This window comes from Takifugu rubripes, chromosome 5 (assembly GCF_901000725.2).
Source record: "Takifugu rubripes chromosome 5, fTakRub1.2, whole genome shotgun sequence".
Classification (NCBI taxonomy): Eukaryota; Metazoa; Chordata; class Actinopteri; order Tetraodontiformes; family Tetraodontidae; genus Takifugu; species Takifugu rubripes.
In genome coordinates, this window is record NC_042289.1 from 12,985,149 (window position 1) to 13,002,258 (window position 17,110).

A 17,110-nucleotide genomic window follows, 5' to 3' on the forward strand; every position below is an offset into this window, starting at 1 on the left:
CCTGGTTCTTGATGTATGCAGTCACACACTAGAGTTTTTTTTTTATACAAATATTTATTCAAAGGTGATATACAGAAAATAACGTGCTTCTATAATTCCCCTGTACAGAGTAGTTGACAACTTATTTAGGATTTTACAGCAATTGAAAAGCTCGTTTATGACTCAACATGTTTTTAGTCAAAACTTATACGATATATTAAACTATATTCAACAATTAACAAAATGAAAAAGTCCTTTTTAAAGTGTGTGAATGAATTTGAAGGGCGTCTTTAGTCCACTTCCTCAATGGTTGGCCCCTGGGAGCCGCTCTGGGACTGTCCTCCTGGGTTGCCTCCAGGCATTCCTCCCTGATACAGCTTGCTGATGATGGGGTTGCACACTTTCTCCAGCTCTTTCTGCTGGTGTTGGTACTCTTCTTTATCCGCCAGCTGGTTGTTCTCCAGCCAGGCGATGGTCTCCTCACACTTGCCGACGACCTTCTTCTTGTCCTCTTCACTAATTTTGTCCTTCAGGTTGTCCTCCTGCACGCTGCTCTTCATGTTGAAGGCGTAGGACTCCAGAGAGTTCTTGGCAGCGATTTTCTCCCTCTGCTGGTCGTCCTCAGCTTTGTATTTGTCGGCGTCCTGCACCATCCTCTCGATCTCTTCTTTGCTCAGACGGCCCTTATCGTTGGTGATGGTGATCTTGTTCTCTTTGCCGGTGCTCTTGTCCACCGCAGACACGTTCAAAATGCCGTTGGCGTCGATATCGAAGGTGACCTCGATCTGCGGGACCCCTCGGGGAGCAGGCGGGAGGCCCGACAGCTCAAACTTGCCCAGGAGGTTGTTGTCCTTGGTCATGGCTCTTTCTCCTTCATACACTTGGATGAGGACCCCCGGCTGGTTGTCTGCATAGGTGCTGAAGATCTGGGTCTGCTTGGTGGGGATGGTGGTGTTGCGTTTAATCAGGGCCGTCATGACTCCTCCTGCTGTCTCAATACCCAGCGACAGAGGGGCCACATCCAGCAGCAGCAGGTCCTGAACGTTACCCGAGGTGTCTCCTGTCAGAATGGCGGCTTGGACGGCGGCACCGTAAGCCACCGCCTCGTCTGGGTTGATGCTCTTGTTCAGCTCTCTGCCGTTGAAGAAATCCTGCAGGAGTTTCTGGATTCTGGGGATTCTCGTGGAGCCACCGACCAGGACAATATCGTTGATCTGTCCTTTGTCCATTTTGGCATCTCTCAGGGCTTTCTCCACGGGATCCAGAGTTCCTCTGAAAAGGTCACCGCACAGCTCCTCAAAACGAGCCCTGGTGATGGAGGTGTAGAAGTCGATGCCCTCAAACAGTGAATCGATCTCAATGCTGGCCTGGGTGCTGGAGGACAGGGTTCTCTTGGCCCTCTCACAAGCTGTGCGCAGCCTCCTCAGGGCTCTCTTGTTCTGGCTGATGTCCTTCTTCTGCTTCCTCTTGAATTCCTCCACAAAGTGGTTCACCATGCGGTTGTCAAAGTCCTCTCCACCCAGGTGAGTGTCTCCAGCCGTGGCTTTGACCTCAAAGATACCGTCTTCAATGGTCAGGATGGACACATCAAAGGTGCCTCCTCCCAGGTCAAAGATCAGGACGTTGCGTTCCGCCGACTTGCCTTTGTCCAGACCGTACGCGATGGCTGCAGCCGTCGGCTCGTTGATAATCCTCAGCACATTCAATCCAGCGATGACGCCGGCATCTTTGGTCGCCTGTCTCTGAGAGTCGTTGAAGTACGCCGGGACCGTGATGACGGCGCTGGACACCTTCTGACCGAGGTAGGCCTCTGCGATCTCCTTCATCTTCACCAGAACCATAGAGGAAATCTCCTCAGGGTAGAAGCTCTTTTCCTCTCCTTTGTATTCCACCTGGATTTTGGGCTTCCCTCCATCTCCAACCACCTTGAATGGCCAGTGTTTTATGTCACCTTGAACGGTGGGATCCTCCAATCTTCTCCCAATCAGTCTCTTAGCATCAAACACGGTGTTGCTGGGGTTCAAGGCCACCTGGTTCTTTGCCGCGTCCCCGATGAGCCTCTCTGTGTCAGTGAACGCCACGTAGCTGGGGGTGGTCCTGTTGCCCTGGTCGTTGGCGATGATTTCTACTTTTCCATGCTGGAAAACCCCCACACAGGAGTAGGTGGTGCCCAGGTCGATGCCAATCGCTAAACCTTTAGCTGCAGACATTTGCACTGGAGACTGGTGTCTGGGAAAGAGTCAAAGACGAGTTTAGAAACATGTTGAAGAAATTTAGTGAAATTTAGCCCTGATTCACAGCAGGTATTTCACAGATCACAGTCAAAGTGAGGCCAGTGTGGAAAGTCAAATTAAAGTTTAAGATTCAGTAAATATAAAAAATGTCAGTAAAAATAAATAAAACAAAATACAAGTTATCTATAAATTACTAAGTTCAGGTAATGTTACTAGAGATGTTTCACTTTTTAATAGATTTATCTTAAGTTTTGTTGTTTAAAGTTTAAAATCACTTCAAAAAGTTAATAAAGCATATTCAGAAATCTCTTAAGCACAATACAGCATTGATCTAGTTTAACTTCCAAACGTTCAAGGTAAATGATAAAACAAACAACGCTGTAAACTAATTTATCATTAAACTAATATTGTGAACTTACATAGTGGCGATTCTGAGTGGTGAGGAAAACCTCTTGATTTCCCTGGTGGACACCCCCTAAAGGGATCAATAAAGTTATCTTGAATCTTGAATCTTGAATCTTGATCTTCTTCCACTGGATCCTGAGTTTTTGAGTGATCCCTGCTGCTGTCTCAGCTTTTATAAACCATCTGCGGCCACTTTCTGGCTCTTTCCAGACGTTTTACATGCGCGAATCAAAGGCCTCTGGGCACACGCAACTTCCTTTTTACTATTTCGCAATAAAATACTTCACGTGAACACACGTAGAAAAATAACCCTTTACCCGACGCAATACATTTATTTTGAAAGCAACTTTGCTCTTTCCGGTCATGACGTCATACAGCCGTCGTATATATTCTCATGTGTCCCAGAACTTTCCAGATGAACGGAGGCGGGAATAGAATCAATTCATTTGTATTTTTAGATTTTATTCAAAGAAACGTTTTTTAACATCATTATTATTGTTGTTGTATGCCCTTTTATCACCATTGTCCCTTAAACGCTGATCATTTTTTTTATTTCTCATTTTATTCGAAAACCACCAAACTCGAAATAAAAGGATCTTGAATCTTGCCTATAAAAGATTGAAGATATACTAAAGTGACACTTAAGTAAATACGCAATAACGTGTTTCATTTGTGCTACTTGGTATATTATCGTCATAATAGTAGAATTAAAAGAAAACGGTTAATTTTTTTTAGACATTTACATTTTATGCAGCTTAGAGATATAGAGAACTATTCAGGACAATCTTAGCTATTGTAAGTACGGATGGGACAAAATGCAACAATGTAGCGCACCAGAATTAAAACAAACTTAATCATAAATTACATCGATAAAATTTGTGTAATGTACCTTTAACATGATAAATCTTGAAGGAAACTAAAGAAACTTCTCAACTAATCGAGAACCTTAATCTTACGTAATTTCACTCAAAAAAATTGCTGTTGTCACAACCGGAAAAAATAAAACTGCTTCTAAAATAAAACAAATGGGGTCACTTTTTATGTGCTTTTCTTGGAGTATTAATACTAAGAACGTTTATTGTGAAAAAACATAACAGGAAGTCAAAACGAACCACGATTATGACTTGATGTTTATTGTAGGACCGTCGAGAATGAGCGAGAAGTTTCTGCAGATGGTTCATAAAAGAGAGGACAGGAACGGATCAGACCACAGCAGAAGAACCTGAGAGCAAGAAGACAAAGAGAGGCTCCACTCAGAATCATCACAACAATGTAAGTTGGCAATACAATTTTTAAACACGTTTATTTCTGACACCTTTTATTAATTGTTGTGAATAGGAGTTTGTGCAAGCAGAACTTTGAATTAGTTTTAATATCAATTTTAATTATCTGTAATTAAACATCATTCACGGTTTGTCTTTGACTCTATCCCAGACACCAGTCAGATGAATAAACAACAGATAACTTGTATTTTGTTTTATTAATGTTTACTGACATTTTTTGTATTTACTGAATCTTAAACTTTAATTTGACTTTCCACACTGGCCTCACTTTGACTGTGATCTGTGAAATACCTGCTGTGAATCAGGGCTAAATTTCTTCAACATGTTTCTAAACTCGTCTTTGACTCTTTCCCAGACACCAGTCTCCAGTGCAAATGTCTGCAGCTAAAGGTTTAGCGATTGGCATCGACCTGGGCACCACCTACTCCTGTGTGGGGGTTTTCCAGCATGGAAAAGTAGAAATCATCGCCAACGACCAGGGCAACAGGACCACCCCCAGCTACGTGGCCTTCACCGACACAGAGAGGCTCATCGGGGACGCGGCAAAGAACCAGGTGGCCTTGAACCCCAGCAACACCGTGTTTGATGCTAAGAGACTGATTGGGAGAAGATTGGAGGATCCCACCGTTCAAGCTGACATAAAACACTGGCCATTCAAGGTGGTTGGAGATGGAGGGAAGCCCAAAATCCAGGTGGACTACAAAGGAGAGGAAAAGAGCTTCTACCCTGAGGAGATTTCCTCTATGGTTCTGGTGAAGATGAAGGAGATCGCAGAGGCCTACCTCGGTCAGAAGGTGTCCAGCGCTGTCATCACGGTCCCAGCGTACTTCAACGACTCTCAGAGACAGGCGACCAAAGACGCCGGCGTCATCGCCGGATTAAACGTCCTGAGGATCATCAACGAGCCGACGGCTGCAGCCATCGCGTACGGTCTGGACAATGGCAAGTCGGCGGAACGCAACGTCCTGATCTTTGACCTGGGAGGAGGCACCTTTGACGTGTCCATCCTGACCATTGAAGACGGTATCTTTGAGGTCAAAGCCACGGCTGGAGACACTCACCTGGGTGGAGAGGACTTTGACAACCGCATGGTGAACCACTTTGTGGAGGAATTCAAGAGGAAGCAGAAGAAGGACATCAGCCAGAACAAGAGAGCCCTGAGGAGGCTGCGCACAGCTTGTGAGAGGGCCAAGAGAACCCTGTCCTCCAGCACCCAGGCCAGCATTGAGATCGATTCACTGTTTGAGGGCATCGACTTCTACACCTCCATCACCAGGGCTCGTTTTGAGGAGCTGTGCGGTGATCTTTTCAGAGGAACTCTGGATCCCGTGGAGAAAGCCCTGAGAGATGCCAAAATGGACAAAGGACAGATCAACGATATTGTCCTGGTCGGAGGCTCCACGAGAATCCCCAGAATCCAGAAACTCCTGCAGGATTTCTTCAACGGCAGAGAGCTGAACAAGAGCATCAACCCAGACGAGGCGGTGGCTTACGGTGCCGCCGTCCAAGCCGCCATTCTGACAGGAGACACCTCGGGTAACGTTCAGGACCTGCTGCTGCTGGATGTGGCCCCTCTGTCGCTGGGTATTGAGACAGCAGGAGGAGTCATGACGGCCCTGATTAAACGCAACACCACCATCCCCACCAAGCAGACCCAGATCTTCACCACCTATGCAGACAACCAGCCGGGGGTCCTCATCCAAGTGTATGAAGGAGAAAGAGCCATGACCAAGGACAACAACCTCCTGGGCAAGTTTGAGCTGTCGGGCCTCCCGCCTGCTCCCCGAGGGGTCCCGCAGATCGAGGTCACCTTCGATATCGACGCCAACGGCATTTTGAACGTGTCTGCGGTGGACAAGAGCACCGGCAAAGAGAACAAGATCACCATTACCAACGATAAGGGCCGTCTGAGCAAAGAAGAGATCGAGAGGATGGTGCAGGACGCCGACAAATACAAAGATGAGGACGACCAGCAGAGGGAGAAAATCGCTGCCAAGAACTCTCTGGAGTCCTACGCCTTCAACATGAAGAGCAGCGTGCAGGAGGACAACCTGAAGGACAAAATTAGTGAAGAGGACAAGAAGAAGGTCGTCGACAAGTGTGAGGAGACCGTCTCCTGGCTGGAGAACAACCAGCTGGCGGATAAAGAAGAGTACCAACACCAGCAGAAAGAGCTGGAGAAAGTGTGCAACCCCATCATCAGCAAGCTGTATCAGGGAGGAATGCCTGGAGGCAACCCAGGAGGACAGTCCCAGAGCAGCTCCCAGGGGCCAACCATTGAGGAAGTGGACTAAAGTGGCCCTTCAAATTCATACATAAAGACTTTCAAAATAAATTTTATATATATGTCAAATGTATATCTGTTTCAAATGTGACATTTTGATGAGTGATTTGCTGAGGTCGTTTCATTGTTGCTGTACTTTAAACATTGAGATACTGCACATGTTTTTTTTCTTCTGTGTAATCACTGAGTAATTTGTAATATATACAGTTTATTGCAAAATTTTAATAAACCAAATTTTGTTTCAATTAAAATAAAGAAATATTGATCTTGAGTGCACAACATTTCCTAGTCTGAGGTAAATCATTACATTTCTCAGGACTCCCACTTCATGTCGCGTGTTGTTTTAATATACACAGCACTAAGAAGGTCAAGGCAAGTATTAAAAGAATATATAAAACAGCCATAGAAAAGGGACTTTTAGAGATTGAGGGGGGAAAAAAAGGGCTTTTGTTATAAATTCATAGGCGGTGGTATGAGTCTGTTTGGAAATGGGCTGAGAAGCAAAGGGTTCTCAAACCCCAGTGCAGAAAAACATGGAAGGTGCCAGAACACATTCAGAGTACTGCCGAGGTACCCTTGAGCAAGGTACCTGGGCCCTGCAATGAACTGGCGACTCATCCGGGGTTGGACCTGCCTCCACCTATTTTGTAGGGGTTAAAGAGGTTAAGAAGCTGAAACAAGATATAAATAGTGACACAAACATCAAATCAAATTTATTAACAGCCCAAAATCACAAACATTGTTGCCTTCAGGGACTTTCAGCTCAGTTGTGACTCCCTCTATCCTTAGACTCTTGAACCAGGTCAAGAAACCCCCTAAACACACCCTTAGACACCCCCTAAAGGGATCAATAAAGTTATCTTGAATCTTGAATCTTGAAAAACTTAAAAAACCCTTTTAGGAAAGAGAATAAACCTGAAGGAGAACCACACATTAGGGTTGTCCCTGACTTGGGACAAACGTGCAATAGATGCCACATATACAGAGAACGGCAACATTAATATGACATGGATGAAGGTTTCGATGGCCATGGAGAAGAGATCCTTGGTTCCATGTTTATCTTTAGATCTCCTCATTTGGAGATCTGGGCCACTTGACCTTCAGATCCTGATGGACTATATCCAGAATCAACAAGACTGGAGGAAAACAAGACTGGCTCCTGCAGTAATATAAGCACTTAGGTGACATGATTGTTCAGGTAATTGTGTGGTCTTAGCAGGAATCTGGAGGAAAACATTTGCAATTTATCACAGTATATCAACATGGCTGCTTTTTCCTGTGGTTATCAGTCACCTAATAGCAGGAAGTGTCCAGCTTCAATCTCAGCTCCTGGTGGCAGCTTTCCTCCGGTATTCCAGTTGCCTCCCTTCAAGTTTCAAGCTCAGGTCTCTCTTAGAATGAGTAATATTGAATGTTCTAAAGTAGGAACCACGACCCTCAGTGAACATACAGCTGCATATGTATCTGTAGACAGATAGATCCATGAATTGGCATTTTCGCTGACTCACCAGCTTGGAAAATGGACATCGTCACTTCCAAATGGATTGAGGAATTCGATGAATAATTAATCATTCTTACATTCATTTTGTGTGTACTTTAAAATGCAGATATTTTTCCTTTTTTTTACTTTCCTGCATGATGGTGCTGTATCATTCTACAGTTGTGAAATGCATTTTTCTACTCAGTCACATAATCTGAAACGTTGAGCTTATTGCTCCAGAGTATTTTGGATTTAAATACAATTGGGAATATTCATATTTCAGCCCTCAATTATATTTGGAAGCAGTTTTCTAATGAATGACTGGGAAACCAACTTGTAAGGAAGTTTACATTTACCACAGGAACTCAGGCCGAGATACTAAACTAAGGCATCGGACAAATATAGTTTATATGTAGGGAAGTTTACCGTTGAAAGATGTGAAAATGATTTGACTCATTAAAAAAACTGACAGGAAAGAAACAAGATAACCGTTAAAATTGTCTTTATTTTTACTACATGGCCAGCAAGTTGATGATGAAATACTAATTGATGTCCGAAATCTTAGAGACAAGAATGGAAATTAGGCAGATGTCATGTTACAGGTGTACTCTGAATGACCATGAGGCAGTAAATCATGGTAGAATGTTACAGTATCACAGAGCAGTGAATCAATCATAGTGATTTTAGTCCACTTCCTCAATGGTTGGCCCCTGGGAGCTGCTCTGGGACTGTCCTCCTGGGTTGCCTCCAGGCATTCCTCCCTGATACAGCTTGCTGATGATGGGGTTGCACACTTTCTCCAGCTCTTTCTGCTGGTGTTGGTACTCTTCTTTATCCGCCAGCTGGTTGTTCTCCAGCCAGGAGACGGTCTCCTCACACTTGTCGACGACCTTCTTCTTGTCCTCTTCACTAATTTTGTCCTTCAGGTTGTCGTCCTGCACGGTGCTCTTCATGTTGAAGGCGTAGGACTCCAGAGAGTTCTTGGCAGCGATTTTCTCCTTCTGACGGTTGTCCTCATCTTTGTATTTGTCGGCGTCCTGCACCATCCTCTCGATCTCTTCTTTGCTCAGACGGCCCTTATCGTTGGTGATGGTGATCTTGTTCTCTTTGCCGGTGCTCTTGTCCACCGCAGACACGTTCAAAATGCCGTTGGCGTCGATATCGAAGGTGACCTCGATCTGCGGGACCCCTCGGGGAGCAGGCGGGAGGCCCGACAGCTCAAACTTGCCCAGGAGGTTGTTGTCCTTGGTCATGGCTCTTTCTCCTTCATACACTTGGATGAGGACCCCCGGCTGGTTGTCAGAATAGGTGGTGAAGACCTGTGTTTTTTTAGTGGGGATGGTGGTGTTGCGCTCAATCAAGGCAGTCATGACTCCTCCTGCTGTCTCGATACCCAGCGACAGAGGGGCCACATCCAGCAGAAGCAGATCCTGAATATTATCCGACACGTCTCCTGTCAGAATGGCGGCTTGGACGGCAGCACCGTAAGCCACCGCCTCGTCTGGGTTGATGCTCTTGTTCAATTCCTTGCCCTTGAAGAAATCCTGCAGGAGTTTCTGAATTTTGGGGATTCTTGTGGAACCACCAACCAGAACGACATCATGGATTTTACTCTTGTCCATTTTGGCATCTTTCAGGGCTTTCTCCACGGGATCCAGAGTTCCTCTGAAAAGGTCACCACACAACTCCTCAAAACGAGCCCTGGTGATGGAGGTGTAGAAGTCGATGCCCTCAAACAGTGAATCGATCTCAATGCTGGCCTGGGTGCTGGAGGACAGGGTTCTCTTGGCCCTCTCACAAGCTGTGCGCAGCCTCCTCAGGGCTCTCTTGTTCTGGCTGATGTCCTTCTTCTGCTTCCTCTTGAATTCCTCCACAAAGTGGTTCACCATGCGGTTGTCAAAGTCCTCTCCACCCAGGTGAGTGTCTCCAGCCGTGGCTTTGACCTCAAAGATACCGTCTTCAATGATTAGGGTGGACACATCAAAGGTGCCTCCTCCCAGGTCAAAGATCAGGACGTTGCGTTCTCCAGACTTGCCTTTGTCCAGACCGTATGCGATGGCTGCAGCCGTCGGCTCGTTGATGATCCTCAGGACGTTCAATCCGGCGATGACGCCGGCGTCTTTGGTCGCCTGTCTCTGAGAGTCGTTGAAGTACGCCGGGACCGTGATGACGGCATCAGACACCTTCTGACCGAGGTAGGCCTCTGAGATCTCCTTCATCTTCACCAGAACCATTGAGGAAATCTCCTCAGGGTAGAAGCTCTTTTCCTCTCCTTTGTAGTCCACCTGGATTTTGGGCCTCCCTCCATCTCCAACCACCTGGAATGGCCAGTGTTTCATGTCACCTTGAACGGTGGGATCCTCCAATCTTCTCCCAATCAGTCTCTTAGCATCAAACACGGTGTTGCTGGGGTTCAAGGCCACCTGGTTCTTTGCCGCGTCCCCGATGAGCCTCTCCGTGTCGGAGAAGGCGACGTAGCTGGGGGTGGTCCTGTTGCCCTGGTCGTTGGCGATGATTTCCACTTTTCCATGCTGGAAAACCCCCACACAGGAGTAGGTGGTGCCCAGGTCGATGCCAATTGCGGTACCTCTAGCTCTGGCCATCTTGATTACTTTTTTTTTTTACCTATAAAAGTTGATACATAAAATTAGGAGGTAAAATTTGAAAGTAACTGCAGCCGTTCAGGGTTAAAAGAGGCAGAGTTTAGATTTAGGAAGAATTTGTTCATTTTTCCAACCTAAATATTAAAATATATAATTCTATATACCGTATTGGCCCGAATATAAGACGACCCTGATTATAAGACGACCCCCTCTTTTTCAAGACTCAAGTTTGAAAAAAGACTTTTTGAACACCAAATTTAATTTTTATACAGAAAATAATTACAGTACATTTGAAACAAATGATTATATCTTCGACCCACTTTTCTCCAGATTGTCGCTACATTTCTCTATTTTCTGTTATCTCTTCTCTTATTTTCTTCTCTTTTCTTTCTTACCGCTATTTTTTACTTTTCTTCTTCGTGCTACCGCTATTTTTATTTTTCTTCTTCGTGACAGGGGTTCGCTTTGGCCTGGGACGTTTAGTTCAGCATTCGCTTTAAATATATCTGGCGCCATCTAGCGTTGTGAATGGGTATAATGTCTAGACCGCGAATGTAAGACGACCCCCACTTTTTCAGTCTTCTTTCAACGCAAAAAACACCGTCTTATATTCGGGCCAATACGGTATACTGTATATAGAGCAGAATGATGTGGCAAGAATTTACAAACAGTAGCAATTAACTAAGGAAGATAGGAGGAGATAGAAGTAGATAAAGTGTTTTTCTAATTGATCTGAGTTACCTAGATATGGGGGTTGTTGAATGTAAAAACTACAAGTTAACCAGTACCAGTATCGTATATGGAGGCTGTAGAATCACAAGTAGAAACACATAACATAGTATGTTGCTTTCTGATCAAGGACCTTGGCCTTCATCCTTGAAAGATCACGGATCTCTGACCCTCTGATTATCACATTTCCTGCTTGATGTTATTTCTACTTTGAGGCCAGGCATTTCTGAACCTGTTCAGCCAGTTTCACCTGTAGCTCTTTGCAACAGCAGTTGGAGGTGTTGGGCCTTAACTTGTTGGCCTTTCTCACGCCTTTTTCCCCCTGCAATTTAATTTTCTTTGTATGTGTATATGTTTCTGTATTTGTTTCATTGTTTGATTGATCTTGTCAATAAAATTATGCAGTTTCTCACCAGGTATAAAAATAATTACTGTGACTTTAATGTGAAGTTTTTCGTGATATAAACCCTAAAATCAACGTTTTAGTTTTTGTGAATTTATACACACTCTGGAAAGACATCACCTCATGTTAGCATTAATTAGGATTTATGATAACAAAAAAGCAATAAATATTTTATGATTTCATTTTGCCTTTTGCCAAATCCCAAAATCACAAATGCATATTTCCCAGCAATTAACGTATTTTGCAGGTTTTTTTTTACAATAAGAAGCTGTTCAAACTACTCACATCTCTACTTGTGATGTAAATGGACTGACTCTGTGTGTGTGTGTGTGTGGTGTGTGTGTGTGTGTGTGTGTGTGTGTGTGTGTGTGTGTGTGTGTGTGTGTTTAGGGGGAGGGCTGCATGTGTTAAAAATGTGGGTATGCTCAGAAGTGGTATGGCGCAGATCAGGCATGACATGCACTTTTAAAGTACTCCCTGTCCTCTATATAGTACACTCAATAGTGTGTACACCATTTTGTACGGTTGTCAGAATGTTGCGTGAGGATCACTGTGTAGTGAACTCATGTATTACATCATGCATTGTGAAAAATAGGGAACAAGTAACGCCCCTAACCAAGAAATATATCCCATCATACTTTGCAGTTGCACACGGGAAGCTAGACATGATAATCAGAAGTGAATAAATTAAATAATGACAAGATCGTACAAACAAAAGACCAGTGAGTGTTTTAGATGTCTTAATCAGTAGAAAAAAATAAAATGATTCGCCCAGCACTGATGTCAATCTGGTTCGTATTTAGTATGCAATATAACTGGAAAACAGACCAAGTTGGAGGTGGATTTGCTGATGCTGTCTGGGTGTGACTTGTAGTAATTGCAGGTTACAACACATTATGTCTCTGTCTCAACAGGTTTCTTGTGTAGAGACATTTTTTGAGCCAAGACAAGCAGCCTGCTTTGTGAACTTTAATCTCAACTACTGCTACTTTAACATGTATTATGCTTTTTCTTTTTATTATTTAAACTTCCAGTAAGGCAACCGGAAAACAATTAATTATAGATAGAATTTGGGATATGTTTAAGACCTCTTACAAAACTGGGAATATTAATGAACCAAATATTGACATGGGTTTTTTAAAGGTTTTGTTCGTTTAAACTATTTTCATTGTACAGTGCAGCTTTTTCGTATTCAGAGATTGTGATGTAGCAATGTCGGTCTGGACAGAGCACTTTAGAACACTGTTCTTTGCTTCACGGTTAAATGAACAGAAGAGACGGACCTTTCGAATTTTAAAGGTTTTTCTTAGACATCTTAATACCTTAGAAGGGTGCGGTGTTCACACGCCACGTTGCACGTTCACAGACTCGTGTCACACCGAATTTAATTTTTTGATAATTTACTATAACTTAGCAGCAGAAATGCATAAAAACAACCCGTACAAATTACTGAAACACCAGTACCTACTTTGAAGATAAGAGTGTGGAGATAGGAAGGACTTTTCCAGCCGTCGGACCCTCTTGGTGGTTTCCGTACACTCGGAGATGCCCCTGGCGCAGCCGGTATTTATGACTTTTCTGTCTCCCGCGAGGGCGATGCTTGAAGTAGCCCGTGGACCAATCACAGAGCAGCGCGCGGGTGTGGCCGTGGAAGTATTTTCGGGGTTCTGTGGTCCGATGAACCGATCCAGCTAAATTCACATGAAAAGTGAATTTAAAGAAGTACATTCAGCCATTTCTTTCCGCTGCAGGAGTATCTATCATGTATATTTTCATTACGAAGCGTGCGCGTGGCAGATATAATGATGGTGTAACGTTACTTCCTGTTTTTACATGTTTGGTACATCATGTACTTTACTGATTTTTTACTGTAATCTTGCAACCGAAATACTGTATGACTTTACTATTTACTTTGGGTAGTAAGAAAGGTTTACAAAAACTAAAATTTCATCCAGTTATACTCAATTTTTAGACAAAGAACACAGAGTGCATCTTACATGGTGTAACAAGGTGCAAAGTTAAATCTTGACAAACAACAGTGTTTATTTTAGCTCCAAATGAAGTGAACCCTTTTTAATGAGAGAACGCTTTCTTGTATAATTTTCTCTGAGCTACAAATCTACTAATGACGTGGTTCTATGCAAACGTTTAATACCGTTTTACCAAAACAAACATGTTCTAACAACATCACCCTCATAATATAACGAGATAAATGCAACAGTATAGTTAATGTAACAGGAATGTAACGTTTGGTTTGTTTAAAATGAAACGATGTCATTTTCTTGGAGAGCTGGTAGTGAACCAGCCTGACCAGTCGGGTCACTTTAAAGTGTCTGCTGATGTTTTACAACAGGGCGTCGCCATGGTAATCCGATACCACACCTGGGGGGCTCTAGAACGAATTCTTTCCTTAAACCTGTGCGACAAGGAAGCTACGGAGAACAGAGAAGAAGGGTTTTAAAAACATCGGGTGGTTGTAATTAAAGTGTCTGTTAGTTTTAGATTTCTGCTTAAAGCGTATAAAAATGATGTTTCACGTCTACTTCCGCATTAAAATGCACCACTTGCTGTCAACTTCAAGCACGAGAAACATTAAATCTATTTCAATCGACCATTACATCACAAACGCTTTAACAACTCTAATACTGCAGAAACAAATTAATCATGGAGGTGATGAACGCGAATAAAGTGATCTGCATATTTAATAAGAATATTCTATATTAGAATATTTTATCATACATATCACGACACACACGTGGAACTGCAGGTACGGTAAATGATGTCCAGAGCAGAGACCAATCGGACCAGAACTTTTTAACTTCAATCACAGCAAATTAACTTTTAATAAATTTTACCTATTTATTGGGGTTTTGTTTGTTTTCCAACGGTGGCTTTTAATTCCCCCTGCTGTCAGTGTGGGGAAAGACACTGACATGACGGGACTGACAACTGATTCACGTTTATAAATGTCAATACTTTGAATACACACATTAGATTTACAATATTTGTGGGACTTGCAAATGATTTTTGATTTTTTTGCTCTGCCATATTTCTTCTGAGCTCCTGGTTGACATAGTCAAAACAGTTTGCTTCATCACAATCACCTACCACAGCTGTAGCTTACCTATGTACCTTTCCATGCAGGTGCATCAATTCTAAACTGCACCAGTCCAGAAAGGAACTAGCATTTTTATTCTTTATTGCTGAAAGATTGTTTATTGTTGATGTTGGCCCGAATGCAGCACTCCAGCCAAAGAGCCGTTGTCCTTTTGCCTTCTTTAGCTCCATGATTCTGTGCAATGATTCCATGATTCAGAGATTACTTAAGCCTAAAGTTATTCACACTCATGCTTTAATGGATAAGTGCAATGTGGTAATGTTGACAAGGCCGGTGTTACGTTTTATTAATGCGCTAGTCAATACGGTTTGGACTGCCGAAAAAAGCAAAAGCTCAGTCACTGAAATGCTAACTGATAAGTAGGGCTGTCAACTGAAGCCTTAGTAACCAAAAACATGGTATTTCTGATGTTAAGGTGACTTAGAAAATTGCGGACTTTGTTAAAAGCAGTTACAAATGCAGTCAGGGTGACAACAGCAAGGAGAGGCAATCCAACAAGAAAAGTAATTAGAGATGGAAAAAATGCAGTAATGCATGAATCATTTAATTTAGATGTATTACATAAGTCTAGTTTTCCAAAGTAGATGGAAATGTATTAAACATTTCTTGAATAGCCTTGCATTCTTATATCAGTCAGTACACAATTTTGTATCTCTTCTTTGCTCAGGCAACCCGTATCCTTGGTGATCTTGTTGTTTTTGCTGGTGCTCACATCCACAATGCCGTTGGCATCAATGCTGAAGGGGACCTCAATCTGTGAGACCCCTTGGGGAGCAGGTGGAAGGCCAATAAACTCAAATTTGCCCAGGAGGTTCTTTTTTGTGGCCATACTTTTTTCTTCATACACTTGGCTGAGGATCGAAGGCTGGTTGTCTGCATGTGTGGTGAAGATCTGGGTCTGCTTGGTGGGGATGGTGGTGTTGCGTTTAATCAGGGATGTCATGACTCCTCCTGCTGTCTCGATACCCAGCGACAGAGGGGCCACATCCAGCAGCAGAGTTGATCTGCACTATGCAACCTGCACACATGCTGCTATTGTTGTTATCATTAGTACCCTTACTGTTGATATAAGTATAATTACTGCCATCGAACCATCTTCGTACAAAACCCCTCACCAATACTTATTATGGGCTGCTACCTCACAATGAACTACCGTATTTTCACGACCATAAGGCACACTGTATTAAAAGGCTCGGTCTCAGTTATGGGTGCTATTTCTGTATTTAAAACATACATAAGGCGCACCGTATTATTAGGCGCATGCTGAAACATACAGTAAAAAATGAAAGTAAAACAGTGAGTTTCGACACATTTATTGAACACAATATTCATTCTTCCGCCACAAAACCATCAAAGTTTTCATCTTCTGTATCTGAATTAAACAGCTGCACTATTTCAATGTTGAACATCCCGAATTCCTCTTCTTAATCATCTGAATTGGACTCACCGACCGGTTCCGGTTTAGCGTTGATTTTGTAAAAGCTCTTACAATACATGAAGACGGTATCATAGCCCATGCGTCTACAATCCACCCGCATATGGTGGCATAACTTGCCCGCCGCTGCCTCATAGTCTTTGTGAAGGAGTGTTTGCCTTCCGTCATCCAGCGCTCTGTCCGTTTCCGTTACAGCCGAGAACCACGCTGAATGACGACTTCTCGTGCCCCGTTGTGCGTATCGCCACCGTGCTGGTCCCTTTTTCTCCACTTTGTGGGTCAAAGGGATGTGAAAAGTCAGAGGGATCTCATCCATGTTGGTGATGTGGCTGGGCGCGGTTATCTTGTCGCGGCAGTAGGTGAGGAAGATGGCCGTCCTCTCCTGGTTAGGGTTAGGGTTAGGGAAGATGGCCACCCTCTCCTGGTTAGGGTTAGGGTCAGGGTTAGGGAAGATGGCCACCCTCTCCTGGTTAGGGTTAGGGAAGATGGCCACCCTCTCCTGGTTAGGGTTAGGGTCAGGGTTAGGGAAGATGGCCACCCTCTCCTGGTTAGGGTTAGGAAAGATGGCCACCCTCTCCTGGTTAGGGTTAGGGTTAGGGAAGATGGCCACCCTCTCCTGGTTAGGGTTAGGGTTAGGAAAGATGGCCACCCTGTCCTGGTTAGGGTTAGGGAAGATGGCCACCCTCTCCTGGTTAGGGTTAGGGTCAGGGTTAGGGAAGATGGCCACCCTCTCCTGGTTAGGGTTAGGAAAGATGGCCACCCTGTCCTGGTTAGGGTTAGGGTTAGGAAAGATGGCCACCCTGTCCTGGTTAGGGTTAGGGAAGATGGCCACCCTCTCCTGGTTAGGGTTAGGAAAGATGGCCACCCTGTCCTGGTTAGGGTTAGGGTTAGGGAAGATGGCCACCCTCTCCTGGTTAGGGTTAGGGTTAGGAAAGATGGCCACCCTGTCCTGGTTAGGGTTAGGGAAGATGGCCGCCCTCTCCTGGTTAGAGTTAGGGTCAGGGTTAGGGAAGATGGCCACCCTCTCCTGGTTAGGGTTAGGAAAGATGGCCACCCTCTCCTGGTTATGGTTAGGGTTAGGGGAGATGGCCACCCTCTCCTGGTTAGGGTTAGGGAAGAGGGCCGCCCTTTCCTGGTAATCCGCAGGCAGCCGCTGC

General features: G+C 44.1%; 3 protein-coding genes across 3 annotated transcripts; 1 reads left to right on the plus strand and 2 right to left on the minus strand.

The window, feature by feature from the left end:
* Positions 1-40: 40 nt before the first annotated feature.
* On the minus strand, positions 41-2,844 carry LOC101067318 (heat shock 70 kDa protein 1). The gene is made up of 3 exons (XM_029836949.1): positions 2,732-2,844; positions 2,633-2,664; positions 41-2,208 (listed from the first exon to the last, which is right to left on the minus strand). Exon 3 carries the CDS (start codon positions 2,187-2,189, stop codon positions 270-272), a length of 1,920 nt encoding a protein of 639 aa, XP_029692809.1. The 5' UTR covers positions 2,190-2,208; positions 2,633-2,664; positions 2,732-2,844; the 3' UTR covers positions 41-269.
* A 911-nt stretch (positions 2,845-3,755) lies between these two features.
* On the plus strand, positions 3,756-6,466 carry LOC101067097 (heat shock 70 kDa protein 1-like). Its single transcript, XM_011604240.2, has 2 exons — positions 3,756-3,890; positions 4,257-6,466. The coding sequence occupies exon 2, from the start codon at positions 4,276-4,278 to the stop codon at positions 6,193-6,195; it is 1,920 nt and encodes a 639-aa protein (XP_011602542.2). The 5' UTR covers positions 3,756-3,890; positions 4,257-4,275; the 3' UTR covers positions 6,196-6,466.
* Positions 6,467-8,150: 1,684 nt separating this feature from the next.
* LOC101077308 (heat shock 70 kDa protein 1) lies at positions 8,151-13,085 on the minus strand. The gene is made up of 2 exons (XM_029836948.1): positions 12,869-13,085; positions 8,151-10,290 (listed from the first exon to the last, which is right to left on the minus strand). Exon 2 carries the CDS (start codon positions 10,266-10,268, stop codon positions 8,349-8,351), a length of 1,920 nt encoding a protein of 639 aa, XP_029692808.1. The 5' UTR covers positions 10,269-10,290; positions 12,869-13,085; the 3' UTR covers positions 8,151-8,348.
* Positions 13,086-17,110: the final 4,025 nt, after the last annotated feature.

Coding starts and splice junctions, on each gene's coding strand:
- LOC101067318 (XM_029836949.1), bottom strand. CDS start 2,189: ATGTCTGCAGCTAAAGGTTTAGCGATTGGCATCGACCTGGGCACCACC.
- LOC101067097 (XM_011604240.2), top strand. CDS start 4,276: ATGTCTGCAGCTAAAGGTTTAGCGATTGGCATCGACCTGGGCACCACC.
- LOC101077308 (XM_029836948.1), bottom strand. CDS start 10,268: ATGGCCAGAGCTAGAGGTACCGCAATTGGCATCGACCTGGGCACCACC.